The 10,965-nt window shown below is 37.0% G+C and overlaps 1 protein-coding gene across 3 annotated transcripts in view; it reads left to right on the top strand.

Annotated features, from left to right (window-relative positions):
• Positions 1–346: 346 nt before the first annotated feature.
• zgc:77784 (uncharacterized protein LOC402947 homolog) overlaps positions 347–10,965 on the top strand; it is an 83,298-nt gene continuing 72,679 nt past the window's right edge. The window contains exon 1 of one of the 3 annotated variants that reach the window (XM_048161475.1): positions 347–759. In XM_048161475.1, the coding sequence (XP_048017432.1) occupies positions 624–759 (136 nt within the window). In that variant the 5' untranslated portion in view covers positions 347–623. Of the gene's footprint in view, positions 760–8,737; positions 9,234–10,965 lie in introns of those variants that run through there. The other 2 variants (XM_048161474.1, XM_048161476.1) reach the window with 2 other exon arrangements.

Below are 10,965 nucleotides of genomic sequence, written 5' to 3'. Positions count from 1 at the left end.
GCCCCTTGGCCATTCAGACTCAACAAAACTAACAATAGGGAGGGTAAAGAAACAATGAGGTGAACCTCAGCTGTGAGAATGTACCTCATCACAGGGACAATAGACTTCTATATTCTGCCTTCATAAACACATTCCTTGGTTTTATTTTTGTTAGTTAATTGTACAGCACTCTTTTTTTGCCAGAGGTACTGGTTTAATTGCATAGAGTGCGAAAAGAAGCGATCTGTTGGTAAGCATGTTTTGTATAGATTCTTTGGTACAATCTGTTGAACAGGTTCTCAAGGGAATCTTTGGAATCAAATGATGCAGATGGGCAGAAAAAGAGACAGAGAGAGAGAGAGAGAGAGAGAGAGAGAAAGACAGATAGAGAGACTTGGAGATCCAGTGGCACTAGTCATTTCCAATAGCCACATAGCTGGAACTGATGGATTTGTTTCACCTCTGCTTTCAGACCAAGATAAGTTAATCCAAATTGTATTTCAACAGAATATCTTAAATATCTTGGATTTACTTGAATGGATTTATTTTGATGCTAGATATATATATATATTTTTTTACTGAATACAACTGGGCATTGAAGAATAGAAGACTGAAGCAAAAAGTTTCTGTGCACAAGAAGAAAGATGCTTCTCCATCTACTCAGAGCACTTCTTCAGCTAAACATATATACACAATCCAAAGACACAGATATCACTCCCACCTCCATCACTGCGAAGAGTCTGTCACACCTGGATTTGGAGCGAGCCGTTGATGTCATTGGTGAGTTAATTTTTTCCGAAAAGTTTTAGAAAGTGTTTAAAAGATTTGATTGTCAGTCTAAAATATAAAATGCACTTAATGATAGATATTTATTATTTATTAAATGGACTGCATTTAGGAAGTATTCACAAAAACTATCAACCAACAAATGACTTTTATTCACCTGACTGCTAAAACAGGTGCAGCCTCAAGGGGCTTCTCAGGTGTTGCCATGACAACAGCTGAGGAGACCCCAAATACAGTTGTACATTTGCAGATTATAAGACCCTGGGGAAATAGAGATATGACTTTTCCCTGCATCTTTAACCTTCATCTTCAACTTTGTCTGGTGCTTATAATATCTTGGAGTCTAGAGTTGAAAGATCATCATTCATTTGTTGAATTATAACAAATAGGTTTCATAGCAAAAGGCCTAAACTTCAGTTTAGTTTTTTTTTTTTTTTGAATAACATAAGATTCATTTTAGTCTCAGTATATATTGTTCTTCCCATCCAGATTTTTAGCCTGTATACTCTTCACTTTGCATAATTATTCATTAAGAATGAGAATTAAGCCTAAGTATTAGTTGATGTAGGCCCTATGTATTTGATTTACTAAAAAGAACCAAGTAGTTCTTTCGGAAATCACACAACACAGGTTGCAATCAGTCACTATACAGTTAATTCCCTAAAAAGAATCTGATGTGTTTGATTCACTAAAAAGAATTGGTTCATAGGAGTCATTCATTTGGGAGTCGGACTGCACTTGTTGCGCTGTATGTGTTTTACTACTAAAAAGAACTGGTTCATAGAGGACATTCGTTCAGGAGTCGGACTTCACTGGTTGCGCTGGATTTATTTACCATATGGAACCGATTTATAGGGCTATCGGACAGGTATCAGACTACACTGGGTCTGTTTTCGTGCTGTAAATTCAGTCGATGTTGCAGCCCTGCTGAATAAATACTTAAGGAATCTCTTTTTAGTATTTTTTTTTTACGTAGGAAACATATTTTAGTACATAATTTGGTTGCTTTTTTAACCAAGTGCTTCATTTATAAAATGCATGTATGATCGGATTTGATATTCTACTAAATTCCATGGATTTCATCCTACGTCAAAAGTGAGGAACTCATACAGTAGTGGCCAAAAGTGATTTATCCGCACACGATTTGGCAAAAAGGCTGCGATTATTTTATGCGCAGCTTGTCAGAGCTGTACGGCTCTGTAATCAGTAGTAAATGCTTCTGCATTGGAAAGCCAGAGGGCGCTCTTGCGCAGAAACTCCAAATATGCCCTGCCGCAGGAGAAGATATCACTCGTCATATCGCTATAGCAGAATAAACAGAAGATTGAAACGTTTTGATTGTTTAAACATGACTAATAAACACACAACTGCGATAATCAAGTTTAAGTTCAATGTTATTTTGCGATAAATTGTGCATCCCTATGCCTGACCTATAGGAAGACTGGCTTCTTTGCAATTTTTTCAAACTTTTTATCAAATGTTTATTAAATATTTTGTATGTATGTTGTGAAGTTGTGAAGGTAGGCCTGTTAGCTATATTATTAGATGTAATGTTGTGGGTTGTAGTGAAAATGGCCAGATGGAAGGAGCTGCCTTCTGCAACCAATGAAGATATTGTTGAAATGGCTAAATCTGGTCAATCGGTTTTGGATATTGCTCATATGCAGAATGTGAAAGGTCACAACATCCACAGAATTATTTCAAAGCACAGTGAGACCAATATCATGTAGTACATAAAGTGCTGTGGCTGGTCAGGGAATGTAGGACCACCTCAAAACAGCTACTAAAGACCTGGATGAGACCTTCAACCTCCAATTTCATCTTGAACTGTAAACCAACGGCTATAACGGCTGGATTGAGAGGTTGTGTACCAGTAAAGAAACCATTTAGGCTATTAGTTTTATATACTGCACAAAAAAAAAGAAACAGCCAAAGAACATAAGGACGGGACTGTGGAAGATTGGAGCTGTGTTCTGCAGTCTGACAAGTCCAAATTTAACAACCTAGCATTGGATGGTGTCAGGTATATTCATAGAAGACGACTGGATCTGCAAAGTTGCTGGCACTCTGAAAATGGACCAATACTTGGGAATCCTGCTGAACACAATGTAGCCGAGTATGGAGGATTTGTTTGGAGAGCAAATGTGTATTTTCCAACACGATACCAATCCCAAACACACCATGAATGCAATCAGGCTGCGCACAATGAAAGTGTTCATGCTCAGCAGTGGCCTTAAAGCCAATAAAAACATTTGGGAAATTTTAAACCTGAATTTTGATAAGTCATGTAGGTCTTCCATTGAAGCTCAACTTTGGGAAGGACTTAAGGAGGTTAAGCACAAAATAGATGCAAAGTATGAGTCAATGCCCAGGAGAATGGCTACTGTAATCAAAGACAAGGGAGAAAAATTAATAACTGATTACATTGTAGACAATATATACTTTATTTCCTGTGAGCTTATTGCATAATACAATAAAACCCATATTTAATTATATGCTAGAGTTTGCCTTTCTTGGCATATAATTGTCATTTTAATACCTCAACCAAGTTTAATGTATTATTCTTCCCATTATAACATACTCATCATATTTTGATTGTTTAATAGAACTTGACGTGTCATTAAAAGCAAATATTGTGCAAATACCCTCTCCGGACATGACTTTTGGACACTACTGTACACTAGTAGCTCAATTAAAATAATACAACATAGGCCTACACACACACACACTGATGCCTTGATGCACGTGTTCACATTGTGCTTGAATTGAATGAACTGCATTTTAAAGACATTTTTTGTGCATACGGATGTTGTATAAATCATTCATACTGTAGGAACATTTTCATTCGTTCACATAGAGTTAGAGTTAGAGTATACTTTATTGTGCTTTTTCAGGAAATTTGTTTTGGACTCAGAGCTGCAATAATACATAATCATACACACACAACACAATAATAAAAAAAAAAACCTAATACTAATAATTACATCTTACTATTTAAAATATCAATAGATACGGGTAAAAAAGATTTTTTGTAACGATTGCTTTTACAGAGTGGGACTCTAACGTTTCCCTGATGGAAAAGTTAATACATTGGGAATAAAACATGATTAGGATCACTAACTATTGTCTGTGCATTCTTAAAGACCAATGATTCATAAATTGATTGAAGTGATGTGTACTCTCTAGTTTTAACAAGACGTGCAAGCACATAGGATCATTCTACATGTCTTTATAAATGAGGCCTTGATTTTGATTCCCAACCCTTTTATTCACTCAAGGCACTGATATCTCCAGTAGGTGGCAGTAAATACATATATTTGATGCACTACTGTCAACTTTCAGTAACTATCAGTTTCTTAGACCATTTTCATCCCAATTCAGAAAACCTCAAGAGTTTGTACTCATATGAAAAAACACTCCATCCTCAAGTGAATTAATAAAGAAAAGCATCTGTACCATAACAGTCATGCTATTCCCACGGGTCACGGTTGTTTCTACCAGAGGTCATACTGTGAAGTTTTATTGATGTTGCCAGGCAGGTGTACGGTCTGCTCTTTTTATCCCAACTGACCCCAGGCCCCCTCCCAAATCACTCCTCATCACTATATCCTCATCCCAAACCCGTGCATTTATCATCAGATTAACGCCCTCACTTCTGTCACTGAGCTGTTATAGTTGTGCCAGACCACAGGAAATAATCACAAGGCTATTGTGTCCTCACAGTACGCATATATTGAGCACACGTCCCGGGAGCAAGCCCTTTGTTATGAAAAGCTCACCCTGCCCCAGAGTGACCCGCAGTCTGTGCCTCCGTCCCCCACCTCTCCCACCCCTTTCCTGAATCCGAGAGAAACTCTGAGCCAGGGCCATATGGCACTGCCATGCCATTGACAGGAACTGCAGACAGCAGAAACAGAAACATGGGCTATAGGCCAACTTAGGCCATTAAGAATCCAAATACATGTCTGTGGTTCGCAGCAATTATGTTATTTTTAGCTTCGTGCTGTTGTTTTTTCTGTTTACATGGAATACACGGAAACATATCTGCAGGTGCTTGGCCTAATCAAAAGTACTCAAATGTATTTGCGTCAAGAGTTCTCGTTAAGCATCAACTACCTTTTTTTGTAAAAGAGCACGGATGAGTCAATGTTTACTATCACGTGCCATTGCGCTGAAAGAACAGGAAGCCACCGGAGGAGGCGAGCGATAAGCTGGGTCACCTTTGAGCTTTGCTTTTTCTTTTCTTTCCATTTATTTGTACCATGCATCGCTTTGGTGAAAACAGTGTTGTGTGAATCTAAACAGTATTTACAGCTGAAGAAAATTGGTGATGCGTAGTCATGCTTTTTCCAAGAGAAAATACTTTGCTGCCTGGCTGGGTGTTCCTTTGAGAAAGCATATGGATTAATAGCCAATTTTCAAAGGGAAAATATACTTTATTTCACTAAGAACTAACAGCTTATGGAGGAAAGCGTATAGAATTGTAGTTCAAAAGGTCTTCTGCAATTTAAATAGACACGTCAATAAAATCCTTCGAGGAGATAAAAATGTCGTAAAACACATTGTTTGTTTGTGCTGTCAAGTTTTTTTGAAATGTGCCACACATTGTTAAGGGACCATAGTTTCTGTGGCAGAAAGAAATTATGAGTCATCCGCTTTGTGATTACAGGATAGCAACATGATAATTTGTTTGTGGCAGCACTAGTCTGAATATGTCTAAACACATAATTGTGTGTCATCTGCAAGGCAATCACAGCTGACATGCTCCTTTGACATGTAGGTGCATGTTGATGACAAACATGACACTGAGAGTAAGTAAATGTCATTTCATCTCAGTTTGAGGGAGTTATTATATTAATTAACTTTTTTTATTTGGGGAACCAGATAAAACATTGCTTTTAGAATATTGACAGGGCCGTTGTTTCTGATGTGAGCAAAGAAGCGTGAACCCGCCGTGCTTGGACAGCAAATTCATGCTTTCAAAATACTTGTTATTGATGTACTGAGATCTTGATGAAGGTTTTCATTCGGACCTCTCAGACATTGTTTACTATTACTCAGAGCAATTTCTCAACCGAGGTGAGGAGAATTTCAATTTGTTGCACAGTTGGTTTCCTTAGAGCTCAAAACTGTTGTCTGTCCTCTGATTCTCGGCCCATTTTGGGCTTCAAAGAAAGACAAATGTTCGCTTCTCACTTCAATAATGGTGGTCTTTCACAACAGACACAAAGTCAATGCAGTAAAGAAAAACGGCACATGGCTTAAGGAAAGCCCTAGAGAAGAGCAACAGTAAATCTCAAGAAGGCCGATCAATGAGGGGTCTGATTGCATTGGAAATAATGGCCACACTTAATGGGTTGCTGTAAAATATAGCTGCATATCTATTCATCAAAATGCATCACTAAAAAGATAGCCAGACTGTCTAAACAAAGATCATTTTTGCTTCGGAAAACGGACATTTGTTAAAGTGCGTCCCTGCTGATGTGAGGTGAAACAAAATGGGTTACAATTACATAAATGCTTTTTGATCTTAATATGCATCTTATTGTCTTATTTGAGAAAACCATCAACCAAAGAAATATTTATGTAGAAATATTAGAAAATCTCTCTCTCTCTCTCTCATATATATATATATATATATATATATATATATATATATATATATATATATATATATATATATATAATGAGCAATATCACACTCGTAGCCATGCAATATGGCTGTATATCAGCACGGCTGTGATTCGTCCGTAGGCTATGATTCGTCCGTAGGCACGAGGCCGCAGGTAATCACAGCGTGTTGATATACAGCCATATCGCACGGCTACGAGTGTGATATTGCGTTTATACAACAGTTAGATGGCACGAGTGTGTAAATAAATAAGAAATAACAACAGTTTCTTTAAAACCCTCTTATGTGAAGCACTACTTCCTTTCGCCTGTATGTGGGTTTTTACAAATATTTAACGAATTAAAAGGATTTTAAAGAGCTTGTGACAAAACCTCATAACTCCATTGGATCCTCAAACTGTCAGTCAAAGCTCATAAATCCGCCTCACCTCGTGAATGAAGTGCGCGCTCAGTTTGGACATCTCGTCTGTGCAATGCAAAGGTAAATAAAGATCTGATGTTTGAAAAAAAAAAAGCGTTAAAGCGTTTTCTTTACTCAAAAAACACTGTCTATAAAGTTTAATGTTTTACGTATTTGAAGAGCGGAGAAGAGTCTTCCTCTGATATGACCCATCTAGTTGAAGCCAATATGCTATGCTATATAAAAGATGTAAGTTAATTATTATCAAATTTAACATAGCACAATTCGACTTGCTCTGGAACAAGTAATAGATTAATAAGACCAAAGATTGCCTGTTTAATACTCAAATTGAATTATGTCTCATGTTTAACCACTATAAGAGCCAGCGGTAAATCCCCGAAGCACTGGCCGAGATGAAGCCATTCTCGGCGCGTACGTTACACAAGCACTGAACGGCCGCTGACGCACTCGAGCTCGCATCTCCGAAAACGTCAAAACAAATTGTAAAATAGGCGCTATTATTAAATATGAGTCACATATTTTAGGTCTAAACAACTACATTCTCGTCTAAAAAAAACTATTACAACAACAGTTCGTGGTACAACAAGTAGTATTCTCAAAAATCACGGTTGATTTGATCGGCCGCCATGACGGTCGAGTGATACAAACGGTGAAAAGGTGTGCTGTTATCACTGAAATATCGCACGGCTATCAGCCAATCAGATTTGAGAACCAGACAGAACTGTTGTATATATATATATATTAGTGACGTTTTAGAATTAGTAAGGGTCCAACTGTCAACTTGAGATTTGAATCCGTGGCGGAAGGAAGTAGTGCTGCACAAAAGAGGGTTTTAAAGACACTCCATTGTTGATCTTATTTGTTTACACACTCGTGCCGTCAAACTGTTGTATAAACACAATATCACACTCGTAGCCGTGCGATATGGCTGTATATCAGCACGCTGTGATTACCAAAACATAAATATATAACAATATTTAATATGGGTGTAATTAATTACCAAGTAATCTAGTTATCTAATTACTGTAATTTAATTACTTTCCCCTTGAAAATGTAAAGGGATTACTCTTAATTTCTCTCTAATTTAATTACAGTTACTTCTGATGTTATTGCATTAAATACTAGACTATAGAATAATTGTATATAAAACAATAGTGAATTTAACACCAAATTCAATGTTAAAATGTATGTTTTTAATGTAACCTTCTCCATTTACACACTTAGGTCAGTTCAAGAATAATTTATGCAATTGAATTATTTATTTGAAAGAATCAAAAGTGCAGTTTCTTGTCCATCCTTATATTGTTCAGTGGGTCAAGGTTGATGTGGGATTTATAAAGTAATTAGTAATAAGTAGCCTAATCAACTACTTTTTAGAGAGATTAATTAGTACAGTAATCCAATTACACTGTTGAAGATGTAATTAGTAGCTAGTAATTACTTTTTTAGAATAACTTACCCAATGCTGTATGTTTTGGTAACGCTTTATTTTAGTGCCATTGTTACACATGTTACATGTAATTAGTAATAACTAGAAATTATGCATAATTACATGCAATGAACCCTAAACCAAACCCTCCTCCTAGGCTACATGAAGTTAATTATTATTACTCAGTACTTAAATGTAGGCTATATTTACACTGTAATACTGACACCTTAAAATAATAAAGTGTAACCTTTATTTTCAATATATATATATATATATATATATATATATATATATATATATATATATATACACACACACACACACACACACACACACAGTATACACACACATACACACATACATATATGATTTATACTTTATATATATATGATTTACTAAAAAATCATCAGGCTAAATACCTATGGGCAGCGACAGCGAACAAAGCTGTCGCTTTAAGATTTCTTTGGGAAACGCGCTCGGATCTCTCGCGGACTCTCTCTCAGCTCCACGCGCTTCATTCTGCAGAGCGCTGCCACACTCGAGCATCTTATTCAAACGCCATGCAGTGAGCTGAATGGACGAACAGCCTGTGAAGTCTGTGTACCGCATCAGCGCTTCAGCGGACCGACATTTACAGCCAAATGAGTGACAGAGGGAGTGAACAAACTAGTTAGACATCAGAGTCGTCATGCAGTTCCTCATACAAAGATCCGCGCGTTTCAGGTTAGGCATCACTCAGACTTTATCGTAATGCGCCTCTGTGAATTTCTTCGAGAGAGCAGCTGAAGTGCTTTTTCCGCGCTCAGTTTATTTCATGAGTTAAAATTGTTTCGCTTGGGATATTCCAGTGAGAATGAATTTAGTTTAGAAACGATACTTAGGCTATGCTGTAGAGAACAGCGAAAGTCTTGTTGGAAGCCAGACAAATGGCTTTTGTTGTCATAGGAACCCTGTTACTGATGCTCTCCAACATCTACAGCTCTTCAGGTGAGTTAAACACTCGTTTATTGATCTAAGTCTTTTTTATGTTAGTATATGATCACTATAAATACAGCCAGATGGCAGGCGTTCAGTTGGATATTTAACTTATTATATGTGAAGCAACAAAAATTAACACAAATCAAAACAATTCCATTTATTTTGCACTAGAAAATCTTCCATTTACTACCAAGGTTGAGTAACATTAGGTCACATCTTGTTCCAAAACTGCTGGCAACTGACTGCACATTGTATAAAATGTACATAAATTCATTATTATTAGTTCATTGCACGTTTCCAACCACTTTAAATGTAATTACTGATGAAATAAATTAAGTTGAAACTCTAAATAAATGAATGTTTTTATAACATAATGATGGTTTTTATAGTTAAATGTGAGACAATAATAAGAAAAAGTTTCCATTAAAACATTAAAAAGATCTTAATCACTCTGGATTTAACACAAGACAGCTGTGTTATAAAATATTCATGTTCAGGCACTTATCAAAGCGTATTACAAGAAAGACTACTGTGTTTGATTTCTTCATTTGGTAGCTAATGATACAGCAGTGCAAATACAAATTTTGTACAGAAAGGCATTTCTAGTTGATAGAAATGGTGATTATTTTGTTTCTCGTCCATTATGACAGTACTCACAGAGGATGTGTCTATGGACATGACACCAACTGTTACGCTACTATGAGCTGTTTCCGTGATCTCCTGTAGCCTGGAGTATGTTTACTGTGTTTGATTGTGGTGAAATGACCTGTAAGAGACTGACCTAATGTTTGGCAGGTGCAAAGAGAGATGCCACTGCTGTATCATCAGTCTGCAGGGCGGCATGATGTGTCCTCCTGCTGAGGCCAGCTTAATGGCCTTCTGCATTAAAGGAGACAGCGGCTGCTGTACACGGCGAGCTTTTGAAATAGACTTTATGAGTTATGCATCTGTCTAACCCATTGTGGGGGTGCCCGAGCTGAAAGGATGCTTAAAATAGAGCAACGCTTGTATTAATATGCAGTGGGTTTATCAATTTGACAGTCAGCTGTGAATATGAAAAGCATTATGTGTACTTAGAGAAAGTTCTGAGTTAAAGCATACTATGAAAGATGATAGATAATAGCAGAAATAGTCTGGTTGCTAAGAGACGGCAGATCTGTTCACAAATTGTTTTTGAAGGTATCCTTAGTCTAAACCTGACCAAATATAATAATAATCCAATACATTGTCCGTTTGTCTCATCTAGTGTATACTTGGATTAACTGAAGGTCTTATTAATCCAATGATTATTTTAAGAAATGTTGACAGTAACAACATCACCGCTTTGCTTAATTTCTCTATAGACCAATGATTCATTCGGCTTGTTGCTTTTCACTTAGCAAACAAGTGTGATTTAATTTTCCTAAGTAAATGTGCTTGTTCCTTAAATAGTGGTCATGTGGGTGTGTTTGTGTTTATATTTATTAGCAGAAAACTGTAAAATCTCCCGCAGCTGTCATTAATGTAAGAGGTCTGAGGCTTAGAACTGACATAACAAAAGCTGTTCAGTTTGTGTTACTAGCAGTTGCAGTCACGTTAGGGCAAATGCCGGCTACGAGAGGTTGAATGGGGTTGACAGAGATAATGGCGTTTCTGAAACGATGACAAATGGTCTGAGATGGATCACCCAGCTGAGATCTAAGCTGTCACAGTTAGTCGATAAAAAACAGTTTTTGTGACGCTGTGAAAAGCGTTGAGCCTG

The sequence above is a fragment of the Megalobrama amblycephala genome, linkage group LG16 (assembly GCF_018812025.1).
Source record: "Megalobrama amblycephala isolate DHTTF-2021 linkage group LG16, ASM1881202v1, whole genome shotgun sequence".
NCBI classification, from domain to species: domain Eukaryota; kingdom Metazoa; phylum Chordata; class Actinopteri; order Cypriniformes; family Xenocyprididae; genus Megalobrama; species Megalobrama amblycephala.
The sequence above is the reverse complement of the archived record's forward strand: the minus strand, read 5'-3'. Positions and strand labels throughout refer to the sequence as shown.